The sequence below is a fragment of the Brachyistius frenatus genome, unplaced genomic scaffold (genome assembly GCF_029030835.1).
Source record: "Brachyistius frenatus isolate BFR_SWC_R1_liver_20210118 unplaced genomic scaffold, ASM2903083v1 Contig_318, whole genome shotgun sequence".
NCBI classification, from domain to species: Eukaryota; Metazoa; Chordata; class Actinopteri; family Embiotocidae; genus Brachyistius; species Brachyistius frenatus.
In genome coordinates, this window is record NW_027210917.1 from 303,962 (window position 1) to 326,564 (window position 22,603).

General features: G+C 44.5%; 1 protein-coding gene across 1 annotated transcript; it reads left to right on the forward strand.

The window, feature by feature from the left end:
- The first annotated feature begins 4,203 nt into the window (after window positions 1–4,203).
- Window positions 4,204–19,990, forward strand: sertad4 (SERTA domain containing 4). Its single transcript, XM_069723177.1, has 4 exons — window positions 4,204–4,801; window positions 16,875–17,049; window positions 17,723–17,841; window positions 18,138–19,990. The coding sequence occupies exons 2-4, from the start codon at window positions 16,896–16,898 to the stop codon at window positions 19,023–19,025; spliced, it is 1,161 nt and encodes a 386-aa protein (XP_069579278.1). The 5' UTR covers window positions 4,204–4,801; window positions 16,875–16,895; the 3' UTR covers window positions 19,026–19,990.
- The last annotated feature ends 2,613 nt before the right edge of the window (window positions 19,991–22,603 follow it).

Genomic DNA, 22,603 nt, shown 5'->3' on the forward strand with positions numbered 1-22,603 from the left:
CGGTTCATGTTGAGAATCTCCGAGACGGAATAAGAGTTGTACATTGTCGAGATATTTTTGGAAATCATTGGTCTGAGGAGGCGCTGACAGACTTACTGTAGTACTTACTGTGGTGGTTTTGTGATCTTGACTTTCCATTCAAAAGTTACACAAAAATGTCAAAGGACTTTTTTAACAATACATTTAAGACACTTTAAAAAATAAAAATAGAAGTAACTCATTACATCACAGGAGATCGGTGAGAAGAAAACCAACCTGTTAGCCTCCTTTTAGCTGCTCTGGTGCTATAGAAGAGCTGTGGCTGCACACACAGAAGCCTTATAGTTTTAGTTGAACCTTTCTTCTCTTAGTGAACCCAGTTCAAAAACAGACACAGACACACCCTGCATCCATAGTTAGAGAAAAGCACACGGTACGTCACCGCTCAGCCTCACGGGAGGGAATTCAAAACTTTGATGAGGTGGAATGATTTCAGGAGAGCTGCAGCGTGCAGAAGGTCTGCAGGCGAAGGGGTCGCGACTTCTCGCTTCAGTTCATTTACAGACAACAGAAAATACATATACTCTTTACTGTGCCTGTGGTTGTGGTGAAAGCTAGCTTTGTGCTGTGATTACCAAGTGTGTGTGTGTGTGTGTGTGTGTGTGTGTGTGTGTGTGTGTGTGTGTGTGTGTGTGTGTGTGTGTGTGTGTGTGTGTGTGTGTGTGTGTGTGTGTGTTGACTGGAGACGGTGCAGTAAAGGGGGCGTTTGGGGGCTGTGGTTATAGGTAGTTGTTGCATTTTCTTGTTGAGTGTGACACTGATTTTAACTAGAAAAAATAACACACTTCTTGATTGTCTGGCATATTCTTTATATCAGTAAATGTTTTCTTATCTATTTTTGTATCCACAACGGGGAAAAGAAATCATATCCGGACAGTTATGAGTAAATCAAATATTAACCCACTCTGTGAGCAATACTGTCCTGGATTGCTTTTATTGTTTCCGTATGTGTTTAAGAGGAGAAAGTAACGTGTTTAAAAGCTCAGGTCTCGTTTACGTTCCCTTCTCTGAAACTAGAAGGAGGCGTGATGGAAACCGGCGAGCGGAGCTCCTCTCAAAACCATCTGTCAGGACTTTTCCGCTTTGATGCTTTCGAGCAGTGTGAAACAGAAGCACAACAGTGAAACACACCGTGTGAAAGCTGAAGCTCATTTCTTCTCACGGGAACTCAAATCTGTTTCTTTAAATCAACCTTTGTCCTTTTATTTGGCTTTAATAAATAGATTCTTATGTGACATTAGACAACCTACAGAAATCAGAGCGATCGTGTTGAATCAACAGAAGAAGTGTGGGGATATTTAGAGCTGTGAAGTGTGATCACTTATCTCTGATGGCAGACAACATTATTATTCCAGAGGAAGTTAGTTTCAATGTCTCCCTCGATAATCAATATGAACAAAAAATAAATAACCTCTTAAAAATGTTATTCTAAATATATATTTAGACTTTCCCTAACTTGTGTTTTGAATTCTTTTGCTATCAAATACGGAATCAGAAAAAAGCCAAAATGATTTACCGAATAAACACTAAATTTAAATTTTAAATATTTAGGCTGTCCGGGCGGCTGCCCGACTTCGCCCAGCTGGGATCGGCCCCGGGCCCCCCCATGATCCTGTTCGGGTCAAAGCACGTAGGTCGACAGATAGATGGATATTTAATGTGGAAAACTATCAACGTCAATCAGTGTGCTTTGAATTTTGGAGAAGATGAGCTGAATCAAACATGATTTTTAATGTGGTTTTAGAGTTTGCAAATACAGCAAAATCACAAATTGTGCCCGATATTGAAAAAAAAATAAATAAACAAAACACAATTTTACGTTCAGGTTATTAAACTTTCACCGTAAGTCAGAAAATTCAGGCGACCAACATAAAATCCCGGAAAATAAAATTGTATTTGAGTTCGTATGCTTAAAAAAAAATATAATAAAGTTTAAAAAAAGAAGCAAAATATTTCCCTGCTCTAAATTCAGTGGTGGATAAATCCAAAGAAGTATTTTTTCCATTTAATCAGATGATTATAAATTCAAATTATATCGGCACTTCTTTGCTTCTATACAAAATGACATGAATCTGGTAAACAAAGCTTTTCAGCTCTTTCACAAGCTGTGTTCCACTAATAAGACTTTTAAAACAGAATGCTTTGCAGTATTGTTTCTTATGCTTTCATTTTCTTGACACGTTTTGAAGAATCTTCTGCTTTTTAATGCTTTTATTAATCAGTGATCTTGTTTTTATTTGATTTTGGAAACGACCCGTGCCCCGGACGGCACCGGTGCCTTACTGTTTTTCACTCAGCAACTTTGTGTCACGGTGTCTTAACGTACTTGTAAATGTACTTTTCTTCTGTACATCAGGCTGAGTTTGATTTGTGAAATCGTCTGACAAATTGATTTATATCAATAAATCAAGAATTTGTATGTGATGATATTGTTTCAAAAAAAAGAACAAGAATGAAAAGAAAAAGAAACATGCTTGTGTTGGAGTAGGTTTTTTGTGCGTCACTGAACAGTTGTTTGTTTTGTACTTTGAGTGTTGAATGCCTTCATATGATTATTGAAGTCAACAGAATTTGGCTTCCCTCGCATTGTCTCAATACAACCAACAGGTGGAGCAACCATTGCATTTGACTTCCTGTTTGGTAGTGTTTGAACAACCACAACTTTATAAACTTTTAACTTTTTGTTCTGAACTTCACGCGACCGGATTTCACATTCATTTAAATGAGTGCTGCAACATTTTTCTCTGAAATGAGATTGCGTGCATCTCTTAAGTGGAGTAGTTACCTAATGGCTCGTTTTAATGAAAACAATTTTCTGCCCTAAAGGCACAGCTCCTCCCAAATAGTTACTTCTGTCCTCGACCAAGAAATAATGAAAATGGCATCAAGTCAGAAATGGAAAAATACAAAAACATTTTGTCTTCAGCTGGATATCTGTAAAGTCCTACATGTGTCGTTTGAGTCTAAATTTGATTTATTTATTTTTTTCCTGCAGAGGAGAAAAGCATTTCTTTTTGTTGACCATTTGGCGAGCTTCACTTTTATTGAATCGACAGATAACAACTTTCAAGCCATCCGGTTTTGTTCCTCTCTGCAGGAATGTGTTTGTGTTGGAGGTTTAACTGTATTGAATCTCCTGCTTTGTGCGATCTTAGCAGTAGTTTGAGCCATTTAAAAAGAGAAGGGAGTAGAAAACAAGATACGAAATATAAGGTTTTTACAATTAACTGTGTTCTCCAGCACATTCCTCAGCTGAGCGCAGAACAAAGCTTCAGAGGGAGAAACACTGGAAAATCGGATTCAGTGGCTGCTGCTGCTGAATCAAAGGGGAAATGCAGAACAGATGAGAGGGGCTCGCTCCCTCCCCTCTCTTTGTCGGTCACATCCCTGCAGAGCAGATCTCCAACGCGCAACCCGTTTAAAAAAATAAAAAAATAAAAAAAAGTGTTAGGATGCCTTCAGGAGCTGTCGGGAAATTGTCCAACCACGAGTGCACAGGATCAAACATTTAGGAAACAGTCAGTGGCGCAGAAAATACAAAATAAAAACAACTAATGATGTCTGAGTATCAGTCAAATCTGTTATATTGATGACACAGAAACAATTTAAGTAACACTGATGGATCATCGCTCGGGTGGAAATATGAATCACAACACACTCATAAATCAGCACCATTTTACATCAACAGGAAACGGACAACTATTTTGATGGTGGACTCATTGTTTCGCATTGTTCAAGCAGAAATATCAAATAATTGCTGGTTCCAGATATAATTATTGTCGGACAAAAAAAATATACTGAGATTGTTTTTTTACAGACCAAAGGATTATTTTTTTAAATAGGCTATGAGGCACATAAAACAATATTAAAAAATAAAAAAAAAAAAAAAATAAGTCCGTTGTCTGCAGCCATTATTTCCGACAGGAAATTTGCTGTTTCATGTGAAACACTTTTTTTGTTTTTAATGTTTCACGTAGTCATTTTGGCTCTGGGAATATAAATGGAAGTTGTTTTTCTGCATTGTTTCCTAACGTTTCGCAGCCCAAACAATTGATCATTTAATCGACAACATCGCTGATAAATCCATCGATCGTAAAATGAAAAGTCGAATTCAAAAGCGTCCCCCCCAAAAAAAGTCACCGACGAGTCAACGACACCTCGAGGATCGAGCGAGGTGTTAAATGTCCGAGCCGCCCCTGAACTCCTCAGCAGTAGTTGACTGGCAGGGATGGAGCTGCGACGCTGGTGTTGTTTTCGCCGCCGCACGTCCGCGATAACTGTCAGCACGGCCGGGGCGACGTGAGCAGCTCGCGACCATCCGGTAAAAAAAAGCAAAGCAAAAAGCACCGTGAATGGACTACAACACGAAGAACCGAGGCTCACCTTCATCCCGTCACTGAAGACCAAACAACAGCTGCCAACGTTTTACCGACACCGAGAGGGGAGGAAGACAAAAAAAAAAAAAAAAAAAAAAGCGCGTGGGAATGCATCGCGCGGGTTTACTGAGAGAAACGCGCGCACTTTGTGATTAGTATGGAGACAAGTAGCTAATTAAGTAATAATTACATAAGTAGCGTTCAAAGAGCTCGTGTGGTTCGCGTGTCTGCTCGTGGTCTATAATTAGAACAAGGCAGAGCCACCGGAGGACACGTTGTATTTATTCAGCAGGAGTTTTTCAGTTATCACCGACGCACCTTGGATTTCACTCGTTGTCACAAAGCAAGTGTGGAGCCGAGGACGAGGTCCGAACAATTCAAGGCAGGTAAGACAACGAGCTTTCTGCTCGATGTGTGGAGATGTGGCCGGTTATTGACTTCTATGTTTAAAAAGTAAAACTGTAGGGGAAAAAAAAAATGTGTATATTTATAGATGCTTTAAGAATTTTGTTTGTTTATTTTAATGACACACTGGAAAGTGCACCTTTGTTGACGCCCACACTTAATACTTCATATGCAATTTCCAGTATTTTATGAGATTTCAATAACAACTTCTGATGTTATTATAATGTACTACATGTTCAGTTGTAATCGTTTCGAGTCGAGGCAACGTGGTTAACGTGCTGAATGTTAATAAACGGAACCTGTAGTCGACTGATCAGATCGGCCACCGCAGGATTCATGAGAACCAGGGCAGTCAATAGCTCACTAGTAAGACATGACAGAGACCCTGGTCGAACACATTATGCAGGCTGACATAACCAGCCGCCCTCCTGGCACCCATCCAGCCTCACTTCATTATTTTGTGGCGACTGCTCTTGGCTGCAAATCCTGAAGTGGCGGTTGCATGTATTACTGCTGCCTACTGAAAGGAAAAAGAAAGAGGGGGGGGGGGGCGATTTAGCTGAATTTCTGAGCTTCTGTTGTCTCCTTGATGTCATTTCTCTGCTTTCTGAGGCTTAGTGTCACGAGCATCCACTCCGCTCAGGATGGACTATTAACACCCTGTTTGCCCCAGAAAGGATAAAAATAAAATAAAAGAAAGAAAGAAATAAATTCCATCATTCGTTCAACGGAGTAAGAGCAAAATAAACAAACACCGTCTCCCTTCTGCCTCTGCTGCTGTTTTGAGTGAAATAAAGGGCCTGAAGCTCAGTGGGCCGGTAACAGGGTTGGATGCACTTCACCTCCACTCGCTGCCAATAACATCCGGAGTCACTCGCCAGGAATTCCACCTTTTGCTATTTGTTTCCTTTGGAGGGGAAACGTGTGTTATTTGGAATATAGTGAGGCACGCAGCAGGGAGGAACATCCAGCTCCGACCCGACTCCCAGACCAGAGCGGAGGGGCTGGAACAAGAGGAAGCGTTCTCTCCTTTTGCGGCGTGCTGGACGCCGTCCTGGCATCCAGCTCGGGCACGTTGGATGCCAGATTCCTTCCTCTCCGCCGCCTGCCAAAGGCCCTCCACCCCATCGTCTTTATCAAAAGCCCTCGCTTGCGATTTCCCCTCCTTCAGTTCTGTCGCGGCGCTATCAATCATATCTCGCTCTCAGCAGACTCTTCTGCTCATTAAGGATGTGAACCTGTAGGTAGCCTGCAGCCCCCCCCAGCCATTCATCTCCCTCAGCGGGGCGCACAGACTCACATCTGGAGCGGCATTTCAAAACACGGCTCTCAGCAGACGCCGAGTTGCGCTGCCGAAGGAGAGTCGGTTCTTTTTTTTCTTTTTTTTAAAGGCAGACGTTGTGCCAAAGCATAAAATTAGCAAAGTCTGCGGCTCAGACACAAACCTGTGATGGTTTTTAATCTGCCAAAGAAGCAGAAATGCAGCAGGTGTAGAGGCTGATGTTCAGTACGCTGCTGCGTGAAGACGATGCTGACGGCATGTCATCGGTGATGATTGATGGCTGGCTTCAAATCCTTCCCTTTGTCCCTCTGCTCTTTTCAGGTTTCAGCCAAGACAATTTGAGCTGCTTGCGTGTGCGTGTGCGTGTGCGTGTGTGTGTGTGTGTGTGTGTGTGTGTGTGTGTGTGCGTGTGTGTGTGTGTGTGTGTGTGTGTGTGTGTCAGGACCGCAGGGTGTAGCCCCAGACTTCTTTTTTCCCCCTCAGGCACTGCTTCCCCATCATGAATATGCCTTTTGTGCTCCACAACTACACGGTGAGCAACTTAAAGAGGAAAAGGATAGCACACGTTTTTGTTTCTGCAGAAGGGTAAAAATAGAGGAAGGTGTGACACGACTTTTTATTTATAGAAAAGGACATCGTGGCTTCACCTACGCTGAGAAAGAAGCTGCATTTATGACCTGAGAACCTGCATTTACTCAAAAAAACGGTTATTTTCTCACAGTTTTAATGTGATGTATTTAGACCTGCGTAGGAACGTCCACTTATTCAGACCCAACGAACGCAACATGTACAAACACTGCTGCAAAATGACTCAAATTCCACCAAGTACAAGTAGTTTATTATTTATGGTAAATGCTAACATCTGACCCCCCTTATTCGCTTTGAAAATGACCTTCAAAATCCCTGTTGGTTCAGGAGGAAATGATATCGCGCTGTTTTTTTTTTTTTTTTTTTAAACATACCGATGCCCTTGTCCGTCTTTTATGTCGTGCATCCACCTCTGGGAGCGTCGGCAGTGACGTACCCGGCGAGCCGCGGCCCCGTTAACCCTCACAGCCACAACAAGCTGTGCCCAGATCGTCCATAATGCAGCTGCCTTGTCACAACACATGTGTCACCACTCAGCAAGGAGAGCGCCGGGTGAAAGCCCGGAGGCCCCTGAACCCAGCTTAGTCACGCCACCGCGGCCAAGACGGCCCTCTGATAGCTCCTGACAGGCTGCAAGCTGGCACAAACACAATCAAAGATGCAACCCACAAACAAAAAAAGAAGAAGAAAACGCCAACATATCGCAGCACAGGAGAGGAACGGGAGGCTCGCTGTTGGTTTTGTCCTTGAAACAAACCAGACAAGAACGATGATGTTGGATTCTGCAAAAGTGATGCCGGTATTTAATTCTTAACTTTCTACATCAGCTTGTGGACATACGTTAGTGGGAATCCAATATAAACGTAATTCAAATAAATGGAGATCACTTGAAAAGTCTGAAAAACACTTAGAGATGATGAGAATGTACCTGTTGTCTTCTTAATTTATATTTCAATAGGGACTAATGATATTCATTGAACTGATTGAAATGAGTTGAACTCACAGTCTGGATATAAAAGAGTTCGTAGCTTCAGGTCTGTAAAATGGTTCTGATCCAGAAGTGTCTTCAGCTGCAATACCAGCGAGTGCCACTAGAGGTCGGCTCCAAAAAGCCTCCGGCTCCATAGACTCCCATTCAACTTCTCTCATCAAATCCAAAGTGAATAAAATGTGTCCATCAGTTATCTCGGTGTTGTTAGCTAAAGTCACTCCTTCTTCTTAGTTTTCTGGAGGTCCATCTGAAAATAATCCCTCATTCATTAGAAAAGAAGATTCAAGAACACCTGTTTTTGGGGGCGTGTCTGTTTGATTGACAGGCCTGTGGTGCAGTCAGGTTACAGCTATCGTCACAGTTTCCAATCAGTCGTACCCATTCCTCCCCCAGCTCGTCCAAATATGGTCACTTCCTGCTCCAAACCGCTCTGAAAGCTTCATAACGGCCGTTCACCAACCAGCGATGACGTCACTGCTGGTTGCTGATTGGTTGAATGATGGCAGAGAGCATCGTTAGCATACATCGCTGCTGTTGATCTCAAAGAGGCTGTTAAGTGCAAGTTTTTGTGAAAGCCCCCCAAAAGAAAAATCCCAAATGTATCTTTGGACCATTGATTTATTTTGCGAACATGCTCCTGCTCCATCTCCGGCTCTCCTCTCTGATTTATTCAGCGCGGCTCGTCTCGGTGTTGCTGTGTGACTGCGGTCCACTTTACTAGCGGGGGGCTAATTGCTTTCTATCGGCGTGCCTCGGTTTTGATTCATGCGCGTACAGCGCTTTGTTGTTTCTGCTCTGAAGGAGAACTTGATGTCATGAAACCTATTATCTATTCTCTATCTGTTCTCTCTTGCTGCGTGCTCCGTCCTCTGATGACTTGTTGATGGGAAGTGGGCCGCATGTTGGTTTATAGTTTCAGATGCTGATCGACATCAGATGATATTCTCTCCTGCAGATTATTCGTCATTAGCCCACTTTCTGCCAGCTGCTGTCAACCTTCAGGTTTTTGTTTTAGCTTGTTGGTAGACTGTGTCTTGATCTGTGTTTAAAGATGCATTAACTGAAACTTCAGCATCTCATTTCTGTAAACGTCATTATCAATAAAAAACCCACATGGTAAAATATTTAATTTGAAATATAGACCACTAATAACAGAATATTAAAAAGCAGTAATAAGTACCAGAATCTGAGTATTTTATAACACCAGATGAAGAGAGAGTTTTGGGATTTGCAGTTTTTATTTCATCTTAAATAACCAAGTCTCCATTTAACTGGAGTACGAATTCAGATAATCAGCAAATATGCAAATGAATGCTTCAATCCACTAGTGTTACGTGAACGATAAGAGTAGGGCTCAACAAGATAAACAGCTGGTGGAGTTAATTCTCCAGTTGATGAGGGCACATTGAGATGTCATCGCTAAAAAAAGCACGTCAAGCCTCCAGCGTTGGAAAACAATGTGAAAGGAAACCCTGATTGGAAAAATGAGTTTGCTTTGTGTCAGAGGCTCCTCGTCTCTCCACACATCTGAATCTTTGGACTTGTTTCTCTTCACTGGGACTCTCGATGCATGTAGTATGTTTTCTTTTTATTGATCTCCCATCTCAGCTCAGTTCAAACACCTTTTTGAGCTACTTTTAACTTTTAGTTATAAAAAAACAGGCACTTCATGACCTGCAAAATCACTGCCAGCAGTTGCACTTTTTTGGAGTTGCGTTTTTTTTGACGATGCTGTTTCTTCTCTTCTTAATCACATCTGTACTAAAGCTGATACCATCGGGACGTCGACAGAATTGCTTCAATACTATCTGTTATCAAAAACACATTTGGTATTAGATTTTGATACATCGGCCAGATCCACATTAAGTTTCGATTTTGAAATTCATGACTTCTTTTACCTTTTACGCAAGTAAATGTCATCAGCGTCACTGAGCCACACTGTTTACCGTTAAATGAGCCACTGTTTTTACTTGAGTATGTTAATCTCCCCTCGATGCATTTAACAGTGCTACACTGCTGCTGAAATAGAGGGTCAAAAATGAAATAACGTTATTCAGTGTAGAGTCACCAAGATTATTTCCAATATCTGTTTTCTCTTGTTGGGTTTTTTTGACCTCAGAAATTCTGCAAAAAGCTTCTTTTTCCAAACATTTTTTGGTGGATTTGAAGTGTTGCGTGTCCTTCAGTAAAACTGTTCAGCGAACATCTACCGATAGCATGAGATGTGTATCCGGGAACATCAGCAAGTTGGAGCTACAGAAGACACTTTGATTTCTACCATACTGTTGGATGTAATTTAGTTTTTGTTCAAATGCATTTCATAAAGCTGGTATTAAAAAAAAGGTAACATTAAGGAACCAGTATTGAAGTGCAGGAGTTGATAGCGGTATCGAATATTGTTTTTGTGCACTTTTTGTTTTTATAGATGAGACCCTGATTTCATGCATACTTGGGGAGGGATGACCAACAGGTCCACGGCAGGTGTTTGTTCTGTATGTGATAGGATATTCAATCCATCATTTGGAGATGAGATTCAGTCCTCGAAGGTGCTTGTAAGGAGAGAGACAGTTGAACCGAAGCATCGGTGTGCTGCAGGTGACCAGGTAGCAGCAGAAAGATACAACAGGTACTCCACATGTGACAGCTTTCAGCGGCCCTGTCGAATCCCATCAGCATTCAGTACCTGTGTGAGCAGAGGCAGTAGCCATCAGACTAAAAAGAAATGCAGGGGAGCGGCGAAGGCAGCGCCGGCACTCGACTTTTCCCTCTTCCTGCGAGATTCAAAGCGCCTGCTGTGAGATCACAGCGCTCGGAGGAAGCTCGCCGCCGAAGCTCCCCGTCAACGCAACCACAGGCAGCTCTTTCTGGGCTACACCCACTTATCTTCTCACTGCGGAGATATGTCACTTAGATTTGGTCCACCACACACACACACACACACACACACACACACACACACACACACACACACACACACACACACACACACACACACACCTGCGTCTGTGCTGTACTGACACACTCTGACAGGAGCTGACATTGTCAAGAGTGACTTATAAAAAGGATTTGCTTTGCTTTGTGCTCATATGCACAAGGTTACTGTCAGCGTCCTTGCCAACGCTCTCCACTGTGCATTTAATCCATTTTACTTCACTCTGCTGCATGATTGCACAATCACATGTTCAGTAAACCTTCACAGTCAGTTTGTCTTTTCTTTTTTTTGGACAGTTAGGTAGAAAATCTAGCGTTTAGTTGTATTAGGATTTGACTGCTAATCATAAATAATCACAGTTAATCCTGCTGGTCTTAAAGTACTGTTAGTCTATCTTTGGGAAAAAGAGCAAAATGGAAAGAATAGATTTGCTCGAGATGAGTGTGGATTACATTTTTACATTGTTACAAGCTGCTGATAATTTTACTGCATCATGAAAAGGGAACATTTTCCCAGAAACACGTAATCGTGCAGTAATGACGCCGCCGTGTCAACGTATACGAAACCGTACAACATACCCAACAGCAGTTTCTGGAGTCAGTCTTTATTGAGCCCGTGTTCCTGTTGAACTGGGTGTGTATGTCATTTGTGGTAATGCAATGTGGCAGAACATAATCTTACCGACACACTCGTGTCCTCTGCAGAATTCCCTGTTTCATAATTTATCTGCTTAACTCTGTGCCGTCGTGACACGTCGCATGTTTGTGCGCCGCGAAGACGCTCACGGGCCGCAGAAAACCACAGACGTCTTTTCCCTGCTATCGTTCCCCCGAGGCTCGGAAATACTTCGTGCACACACACACACACACACACACACACACACACACACACACACACACACACACACACACACACACACACACACACACACACACACACACACACAGTGAGACTGACACACATGCTGGATCGATTAGCATTTTTGAGGCTGCAGAGAAAAATACTTTGCGAGAGCACAAAGTTTATTAGTTTCATAGTCCCTCTGAATCATTGGACAAATGCAATCTTCCCCCACGTTTGGCGTAAATATTCGTTTTTCTTGAAATGTTTTTTATGAAGTGTTCTGTGAGGGCAAATAAGTGGAACTTCCAAACTGTCTGGATAACGAACCTAAAACAAACCTCCCCTGTATATTCATGGACTTTTAGCAGACGGTCGTGGTTTACCCACCGACGTATCAGAACTGCCTGCGACCGCAGACTGAACAGCTTTCATCCTAAAAACCTGCCGTGCAGCAAATGCAAACAAAATGGAAAAGGAGCTGCTGGCGGTGGGACGGTCCTCTCGTCCCAGCATGCAGCAGGGGAACGTGTGCAGACAAAACCAGGAGGTATAGAGCGATGAAGAGCGACAGGGAGGTCCAAATAGGAACCAGCTATGTTACAGACGGTTTTACTAAAAACAAGTAAGGATGAATTTTATGACGGCACACAACCTGCTGAGCAGACAGAATAAAGGGAGGGATTATCCCCAAATGGTGATTAAAAACACATTCCTTCTACACGTTTGTATTTTGTGACTTTTTCAGAGCTGCAATGAGTAATTGACTTGATGATAAAAAAAATTTTTTTTAAAGAATATTATTTGGCAATTTGATTACTCTTTTGTGTTATACTTCCTGCAAAGAAGCGAGACATTGATTGGCTTCAGCTTTTCAAATGAGAATGTTTTGAGCATTTGTACTCGGTGGTGTTTGTGGTGCTCGAGTTGACATGACTTTGGTTTAAAGGTGCTCACATTCGTGTGCGCCCTCGAGCATGCATAACATCAACTATAAAAGCATTACTTCATATTGCAGGTTTAAATGCCACCATGCTTCATCCCAAGGCTCTTTTCTTTTTCTTTTTTTAAATTCCACCTGAAAAGAAACGGATGCAAACCTGGAAGGTCAAAAGGAACCACTTCTGGCTCTGTGGACAAGAGACACTCGGAGAGATTTTGAAAGACATTCGGTCTCCTTGTCCCATCACAAGTCCAAACTGACATTCATCACTAAACCTGTTATAAAAATGTGTAACTTCCGCTCAACCAAATCTGATGCGACAGAAATGAATGCTTCATCCGTTTTAATCCCAGGAGACCTCCTCGGTGAATGTGCCACGCTTGGTAACCTTTGACAAATGGCGAGATGGAGCCTGGTCCGACTACACGGACCTCCAGAATGAAAGTGGGTAAGGTCATAGTTCAAGAAGAAGCTACTTTTACAAGGAGGACTGGAGATCGGGTACCAACCAGACGACTTCCCCTTTCGATGAAGGAGGTTGGAGTTGCGTGCAGGCAGGGAATTGTAGTAAAGTGGACATTCTTCCATTGGATCAGGATTTAGGCTCGAAAGGTAAAGCGAGGACGCTCGTAAAGAAAGTTTCAAGGCGCCTGGCAGACATTGTTCGAGCATCTTGTGGAACCAGTCTCGGTGTCTTCTGTCTCTTTCGTGCCACCTGCCGCAGGACTCTTTGTGTCTGGTGTGTTTTGGGGTCTCTGTCGTGCTGTAGAATGATTATTGGACCAGTCAGGCGTCTCCCTGATGATTCTGGGTTGATGGTTTACAATCCAAACATCTTCCCAGTCCTGCACATGCAGATGTTACCGCTGCAAACAACGGCAGGATTTGATCTAGTAAATGCTTCAGCTGCTAAATGCACCTCTTCCAGTAAGACGAATGAATACCTCCAGTATATTTGTGTTCCGTGTGACTGCCGTGGCCTTGGTTGACTTTCCCTCCGAAACGTTTGAGGACACAACAAGCTGTGCATGTGTGAGTGTCGGGCTGTCGATCTCAGCGCTGGAGGCAGCGAGTCAATCACAGCGGCAGAAATCATCCCTGCGGGCAATCTGTCTCCACTCATGACAAGGCTCCTCAGGCACTTATCTTTCCTTCCCTGACTCATTCTGTCTATCCAGCCCTCCCTCCACGTCTCCCCCATCCTCTCCTCCCTTTCTCCACCGCTCTCCGTCTCCCTCCCACGGTTTGTCTCGTGCCCCGGCACCACAATTAAGTTCTCATCATCAAAGGGGTGTAATGAGAACGAAGGCGAGATGGAGAGTCAGACGGAGTCGGGGAGCTGCGAGAGAGGGAAGATAAGAGGGATGAAGCTGTGAATGAACACACACACTAACACACACTCCTACCTACGCACAGGATTTTCTTTCTCCTCAAATACACACTCTTGTTCGACACACACACACACACACACACACACACACACACACACACACTCGCTCTCAGTCACTTTCACTTTCCTGCAAGATGTAGACAGTAAGCGAGAAAGAGATCCGACCCCCCCGGGAGGTTTCTCTCTCCTCGTTCCTTGTTTTTATTTCTCAACCCTCCATTTCTTCCTTCCTCTTTCACAGACGCACACACACTTGTTCACACTGTCTCCCCCTCCTCCTCCTCCTCCCCCTCCCCCTCCCTCCTCCGCCTCCCCCTCCCCCTCCTCCTTTTCTTTGAAGAACAAGAAGTATTGCTGTACATGTAGGGAAGCTGCTCTGCTGGTATTCTCATTGTGTTTTTTTTTCTCTTTCCCTTCACCCCCCCGGTTCAGCGAGCTGTCAGCTGTGACCGCTGTTGAAAGGATGTCAGCGATAGAGAGCGAGTGTGAGAGGGATTGAGACTGGGGGGATGAAAGAGACAGTAAAGGAGGCGGAGGAGGGATGTCGAGATGGAGGTCCCTACAGAGGGCAGAGGAGGAGTGATGGCTTGCTTGTTTCTTTGTGCCCGAGCAAACGTAACAACAGCAGCGGTGAGGGGAGGTGATGGAGGGGAAAACAGCTGAGGGGGAGATGAGGAGGGCCGGAGCTGCTAATTAGCGCTTAATAACGGTGACATAATTGGCCCGAGTTGGTGGTCCTGAGGTGGGGGAGCTCAGAAGTATGATTTGACTACATTATGAAATATGAATAATCCATAATGTACGCCTCACTGCTTCCAGCTGGGTTCTCTCACATCATACGTGACAGAAATAACCCTGGATGTGGAAGTAAACTCAAATTTGTGGCTTTTTTTTTTTGGTCACAAATTTCAGATGTCTTATTCCCTGTGTGTCACACTCATTCTTACTGTTACATCACAGTGTTGACCCGAGGCAACTTGAGACACGTGTCTCCTGCACAGTTCTCGTACCCATTTGGTATTTTTGTGCAGCGTTTGTCTTACAACGACGTAAAATATCCCTCACTCGCTTCCCACCAACCGCTGCTAATTATTCAAACCTTTTTTCATTACTGAGCTTTATGGTGATTTTTTTACAAAACGAAAATGAGATCCGAACTAAATAGAAAAAGTAACCTCTAGATTCATAATCAGTGATGATCATACAGACAACAAAGCAGCTTAGTGTTGCAACAACGCATCTTCAGCGGTCTGAACTCAGCTCACGTTCCCTCGTAGCAGATGAACAATCCACGAGAGGAAGAGCCGATCTCGGAGGCTCAAACCACGACGTCACGGAGAACTCTGGCCTGTTATCTCGCTGCTCATTTTGCTGACACCTCCTGCTTAAAACCCAAAACGTCTGAAGGATCGTGAGGCCCAGCTTTCACCGTCTGAGTGATTTGAGGCCGTTCTTATCCAATGAAACATGCGTCTGCTTAACTTAATCGACCCAAAATGATTTTGCTCACAAGCTGTTTGACCTTCAGCGCGGGGAACTGAGGATCATCTCCGTGGATATCGAGCATTTTTTCAGACGTCAGTATGCTTCAAACAAATTGGTTGTCTGTTTATATTTGTTTATGTTGTTCACATGACTCGGCATGTCTTCGCCCTCACTATGACGACAGAAAGACAACCGGTATAAACCCTGAGCAACTCTGGAGAAGGAATGAGATCCTGCATCCGGTTCCATGTGTCGGTGTCGAGGTGGCAGCTCATCGGGTTTCCTGTTCAGGAGATGAAAACATTGAGAGACTGATGCAACAACTGCAGTGAAGCGGGAGTGTTGCATCAGCGAAGTTGACTTTTGATCTGAAACTCGGTCCGCTGTGTTCCTGCTGTTGTGTGTACTCCGGTCCTCCCCGGGGATGAGTAGATTGGGTTGGTGAGAGCGCCGCTGTCTGAGTGGGATGTTTCCGAGGCTGGAGGTGTGTCTGATTAGTCCGTTAAAGGCAAACACTAGAAACGGCGGCACGGAGAAATAAAACTGTTCAGCCGAGCACAGCCGAGAGATTATTGAAGCGGACATTTTAATCAGCTACCCAACAGGGGTGAAGCCTGAGATGGTGTCGCCTCAGCTCGGTCTGTCAGGATGGTTGTGGGTGTTGATATCTGCTCATGCGGGCAGGTGGAGGAGGGGAAGGTGGTCCGGCTGCTGATGCCTCACACAGCTGGCTTTCTACTCTGCGTAAAGAAATAACGGCCGCTCTTCACTGTGATCAAAAGGATGATGCGGTTTCTCTCGGCGGATTCTCAGAATCGCTTCCTCCTCGGCGTCGTCACAGTACGGCTGTTTTCAGATTAAAGAATAATCGTTGATGCGTCGGACTCGTGCTTCTTCTTTTCTGTGTCACTTTAATTTCAAATGTTTTATTTGGAAATGAACAAAAGTTCAAATCAAACGGGCCCGTTGGAAACCTTTTGTCGAGTGCACTTGACCCGCTGCCGCTCTGCACAGCAGCGCCGTTGCTTCCTAGATTATCACACCGCTGACACCGGCTTCTCGGTGCCAATTTTGAACGCGTGGGATCCGTTTCACCGAACAAAATGGTGTCAAACATCTCGCTAACTCTCCCACCAACTAACCAACAGGGGACTGGTGGTGCGAGTGGGTGTCATTTCTCCATCTGTGTCCCTCGCAGTTAACAGATCTGCCAACCATCTGCCAATTCTTTTAGTGCTCACCATTATTGTCGTTCAGATTCGTCATGCAGCTTGAACAGAAGCTGGTTTCTCCTCCACGCACAGTCAGTGTATCTGCCAGCATCAGATAAACAGCCTGTTAACATTCACCGCATCATTAGCAAAGCATATGCAGAATGCTTTATGTGATTTATGGAAATAACGTGGTCAGTGTTATCGTGAATAGTTTCCAAACTGGTTCTGAATCAACCGCTGATCGTTGACAGAACGTTGACGGACGCCTCCAATAAACTAAAGTAACCTCAGTTTATCGTTCCGTTTCCTCGTTTTGAATGATGTCGTATCTCGTCGACAGCTGACTGCTTGATTGCGCTGACTCTTTTTTCCACTCTTGTTTTTTCCAGACGTGCATCAGAGAGAGAGAGATGACCCTGGTTTTGTCCATGAATCCTTTCCTGGACCCAGAGGGAGACCCTCCGCTCTCCGCCTACCAGCCCATCTGGGAGTCGGAGCGCTGCACCAAGACGTGCCTTCCCAACGCGGCGCCGCCGTGCAGCTCTGAAGAACCGTTCACACAAGGTGCCTTCATTCAGTCGGTCATTACGACTTGTTTGTTCACGTAATGTTCATCAAAATGCCCGTCTGTCCGAACCGCTGAATAAGCAACTTGCTCTCCATGAGACAAAATGTAGTTAAACGTGCAGGACTGCTTGATGCAGAGCTGCTTAGCACTAACCAGCTGACTGCAGGAGCTTCTTGCTTCAATGACCTTGACAGTGTAATTCAGAGGTTCCTCATAACACAGACTAACACCTTGCTGTTGAATCTCCATTTAAATTGAGTTGCAAAAGAAAATGCAGCGCAACTGAATGCAGATTAGTCGGAAGTTTGCTGTCTGCTTTTACTGATGTATTACACACCTGTTTACACTGACCTCAGGTCTGCTATATTTATATTGAAATATTCCAGTAGTATGAGCATTGAACTGTTTTTGGTAGTTATATAGATGCTCAAGAACGTCGTCTTGAAATGCTGCATGTCAGCTGTCCAGGTCATATTATATCACATGCGGTGTTGGTTCTTTGTTTTTACTGTGACCTTGAAATAAGAAACACTTTAATGCTATTAAGTCTCTTTAATCCGTTTTATTTATATACTCTGTCTAATACACAGGAGTAATGGAAACAGCATATAATCCAACTAAATCAATCCAGTTGATTTATGGTTCTGTTGTCTCTCTCTGTCTCTGCAGAACCGCCCTGCAGACGAGTTCCTGATCATGTTTCAGTCTCGAGGATCGCGTACTTCAAAAGGAAGTTTGTTGATGATGATGATGAGCCTCCCTTCAGCTTCAGGACGTACTGCCAGACTGTAAGTCGCGATGCACCGACAGGCATGAACCTTTTTTCTGTTGGACATTTTTATTGTGAACTCAGAGGACATCAGTTAAGTAGGCGGTCCTTCAATGTGGCCCAGGCCTCCGCTAAAGAACGGGACCGCGTGTCTCGGACCACCTCCGAGCTGTCGTCTGAGGAGATGGGACGTCGTCACTCTGAGTAGTCTCCATGGTAACTCCAGGTCTGACCAGAGCCTGAGTTCCATCTCCGTATGTGTTTGACTCACCGAGGTGACATCCAGGTAGATCTTAACGTGATTCTGTCCCTCAGGTCGCCCCGGTCCTGGAGGAGCGTGCCCACGTGCTGCGCCTCTCTCTGGAGAAGATGCGATTCATCGACGACCCCGAAGCGTTCCTCCGACGCTCCGTCCTCGTCAATAATCTCCTCCGGCGTCTGCGGGCCGAGATCCTGCTCCAGAGCACCGACTGGTGCTTCCCACCCAACCCGCCGTTCGCCACCGGGCCCTGCGTGCTGCCGCCCGGCCCGAGCCCCGCCCACCAGGCACTCCACCGAGCGGTACCCACCCGGATCTGCTTGGCGCCCCAAGCCGGTCCGCCCTTTCGCAAGCGTTTCCGAATGGTCCGCGGAGGGCAGGGGGATCTTCGTCCGGACTGCGCCCAGACATGCTGCTGCATCTACGCGGCGGCGGCGGCCGCAGGACATTACCTCCACCTCCCGTTCTCCATGTACGACGCTACGCTCGCCGCCTGCCCGTCCGCGCCTCACTCCTCCTCCTCCTCCTTCTTTCAGCTCGCCAGTCATAGCAAGTTAGGGCTGACCATGGCGGTGGATGATCACGACGATGAGGACGAAGACGGTGAGGAGGAGGAGGAGGAAAACGAAGACGAAGAAGAAGAGAGGGAGGAAGAGGAGGAAGAGGAAGATGATGAACGAAGACAAGCGGGCCCTTCTGTTGACGTTAAGGACAAATCGAGCCAGAAAAGTAGGACTAGGACCTTACTGGGTCACGAACACGCAAGGACAGAGGACAGCTGCATGACAGATAGGGTAGGAGTGGAGGAGGGAGAGCCGGAGGAGGAGGAGGAAGAGGAGGAGGAAGAGGAGCAGCTTGTGAGACCTTGTCAGTGGGACTCTTCTGCCACAGATAGAGAGCTCCACAAATTTAGCTTGTGGCACCGCAGGGCTCATAAACAATAACGGTGCTTTCAGAGAAGTTAGTGACATCGTCAGTCTGTTAGGATGAAACGTAACGATGACGACAACTGTCTTCATCAGTTGAAGATTATTTCTCCTCATAGCAAATTAAGATGTAAGCTACCTACACTATAGTAATGCCAAGTCAGCTTTATTTGAATGGTATAATGTACTCCAGAGCGGCACACGGACACAAATGTTTGCATTACAGTCAGATAAAAAAAAAAAAAAAAAAAAAAAAAAAACAGTCACTTCTTGGCCACTGGACACAATCTCTTCAACCATGATAAAGACCGAGATCACATGTGGTGGGATCTTAGATCCCGACGGTGACGCTGGCTATTGCACTGTCTCAAAGACCATTTTCAAGCCCCACAGCACAAAACTAAAGGTCTCAAATGGGGCTTCTTATTGGTGCAACGGTCTCCATTCAGGACCCTAAACTAGCCTATGAAAAAAATGGGTTGTGGATTGGGGTGTGTGTGTGTGTGTCTGTGTGTGTGTGTGTGTGTGTGTGTGTGTGTGTGTCTGTGTGTGTCTGTGTGTGTGTGTGTGTGTGTGTGTGTGTGTGTGCAAGATGTAGCATTTTAAAACTTGATTTTAAGCTGTTCTTTTTCCGAATCAACGGGGGAGACACATGATTATGTGGGCTAGTTGATTTTGACGCTGTCTCAGGCAATGGCAAGCGACTGCTGCAGCGGCGGCACGGTGTGTACACTTCAAATTACTTTCAGACAACACAATCATGAACATTGTTAAATCACAATTTAAAGTGCCTTCGTGTTTTTATAGATACGTGTATGTTGTGTGTTAATGTGATGGATCTTGTTGCTAAGTAGCTCTCTTGCATTCCGAGTGACTGCGTTTGACTAAAACAGGACAAAGGCATGTTGTTAAATGCAGGGAAACTTTCAAATGTTGTTTAAAGGTTAAAATTTTAAAGCAAACTAAATTTCCACACCCAAAAAGTGTCGTTTTTACTTCAAAATGCATGTTTTCTAGCACTTCCTGTCTTGACAAAGCACAAACTTACAGCCAACTTTTAAGGACGGACGTTAAAGCCTCGAAAATCAAAATGTGTTCAAAAGCTCATTCGTGTTTGTTAGATTCAAGCAGAAAAAGGTTTGTTCTGGTTTGGTTGTTCTGTCCATCGATGGAGGTTCACTGAAAATGACATGAATCTGACAACAAAAAACTGGATCTCTCACTTACGTTTACAACATTTAAAGATGACGTTTTCAGCGTGACAATAAGACGATGTAAAAACACCCATGTTGATTTTGCCGTTAAACTCGGGCTCAGTTGTGGGTCGTGTTACCGGAACGCTCCTCTCCTGTTCCCGATCTTTATGTTGAGCCAAGTTAATGATCATCACGTCGACATTTTTCATTTAAACTCTCAAAAGCAACAAAAAACAAACCGTGGCTATTGTTTGACCATCTTGAACTCTTCCTTCAACTTTCACAGTGTGCCCTTCCTCTGTAGATTCACACCTATTTCTGAGTTGCTGTCAAAAAGTTCAGAGACAAAAAAACCCACTCCAACATTGTCCCTGTGCAGCGACACTCGGCTCCCAGCGCTCCCGCCACACTTGAATCTCTTCCACGGTGTCAAAACGGCGACTCTTCGGCTTGAACTCCATTTTTGGGAACAGAGAGAAGCGGCGGGAGCCGAGTCTGGGGAGCGAGCTCGTGTGGAGCGACGATTCTGTTGCTGCAGATGAGAAACCTGCCAGTTTTCAGAGTCCATCGTCCTGCTGGAGGAACCCGTTGCCATCATGTCGTTTCGGCTAAATGTTCTCCCTCAGACGTCTCCGGTCGTCCCGGTCCGACTCGGTGTGGACAGTCGGACCCTGAGGGAACGCTGATTGCTTTCCTGACCTGACGCAGCTTCTTCAGTTTTGGACACGAACGTTGAATTCCTCCCAAAAACACATCGTCTGCCTCGTTTTCTGAGTTTGACACAAAAGTCTGATGTTTCTCTGCTCAAGTTGTAGTTCGACGGTGAAACTGCAAATGCAAAAGTACCTTTGGTCACAAAAATGTGTAACAGGTGCTGATTTTGATCAAGTGATGCAATTTGGGATATGAAAGTTTTTTTTTCGTACACGATGCAACAGGAACGGTCTCTGAACTCTCTGATCACACTTTGTACGGTGCCCCAAGTTTTCTTACAATTTTAGCAGCTACAATCGAGCAGTGAAGTCACATTCGTTGCAGAGCATCGTCATCATCATCATCATCATCATCATCATCATCATCATCATCATCATAAAATGGACTGGAAACACTCAAAGACAGACACGGTACCAAACCAGTTCTTACCTTTATGAGCCTTTCCGACGGCATGATCAGTAGTTTCTTCTTTGTTGCTGTGTCTCGTTTGGGACTTCTGAAGATCAGATGATTACAAACCCAAACCAAAGCTGTTAAAAAAAAAAAGGAAAGATTATATCCAAATGTTGTGTTTTCTTTCTTGTGACGTACCTTAAGGCCCAAGTTGTTGTTTGGATGGAGCGATGGATGGATGATGGATGATTGATGGGTGGATGATGGATGATTGATGGGTGGATGATGGATGATGGATGATGATTGATGGGTGGATGATGGATGATTGATGATTGATGGGTGGATGATGGATGATGATTGATGGGTGGATGATGGATGATTGATGGGTGGATGATGGATGATGATTGATGGGTGGATGATGGATGATTGATGGGTGGATGATGGATGATTGATGGATGGATGATGATTGATGGGTGGATGATGGATGATGATTGATGGGTGGATGATTGATTGATGGATGGATGATTGATGGAGGATGGATGGATGATTGATGGATGATGGATGGATGGATGATGATTGATGGGTGGATGATTGATTGATGGATGATGGATGGATGATTGATAGATGATGGATGGATGATTGATAGATGATGGATGGATGATGGATGGATGATTGATAGATGATGGATGGATGATTGATGGGTGGATGATTGATTGATGGATGATGGATGATGGATGGATGATTGATGGCCATGTGTTTGTGGAAGCGTTCCATGTCCTTCCCATTTTCTGGTGTAAAAAAACCACCTGAATGACATCAGTGACTTCTGGAAGAGAAGTTGAGCCTCTTTCATTTAATGTCTGGAAGCCCTGAATGAAGGAAACCAGTCGTTACCTGTGGTACTTTTTAAATGAAAGGATCTGACAAAGCAATATTTGTTTCTGAGACGAGAACATGTAACTGCGTTGTCTGTTATTAAAAACAACAAAAAGAGCGTCTGCTCAGATAATTTTATGTGATGTTCTGTGCCAAGTGTAAAGATCAGTAAAAGAAATGTTTAAAAACCCAACATCGCTTCCTCTTTGATTCATTTCCATCCCGACGGTGTTGATCCGTGCAGCCTTCAGACGCAACACGATGAGTCTGCTTATTGAATTGGTTCCCGTCCTGCCGGCTGCTCGGCGGAGTGCAGAACCGCAGCGAGCTGCACTTCCAAATGTCTCTCAGGTGTCACTTTGCCGTTCAAGTCATGTTAATCTTTCTGACATTACACTCCGTGCAGTCACCTCCACG

Coding starts and splice junctions, on each gene's coding strand:
- sertad4 (XM_069723177.1), top strand. CDS start 16,896: ATGACCCTGGTTTTGTCCATGAATCCTTTCCTGGACCCAGAGGGAGAC. Junction 17,050..17,722: donor TGAAGAACCGTTCACACAAG/GTGCCTTCATTC, acceptor CTGTCTCTGCAG/AACCGCCCTGCAGACGAGTT. Junction 17,842..18,137: donor TCAGGACGTACTGCCAGACT/GTAAGTCGCGAT, acceptor TCTGTCCCTCAG/GTCGCCCCGGTCCTGGAGGA.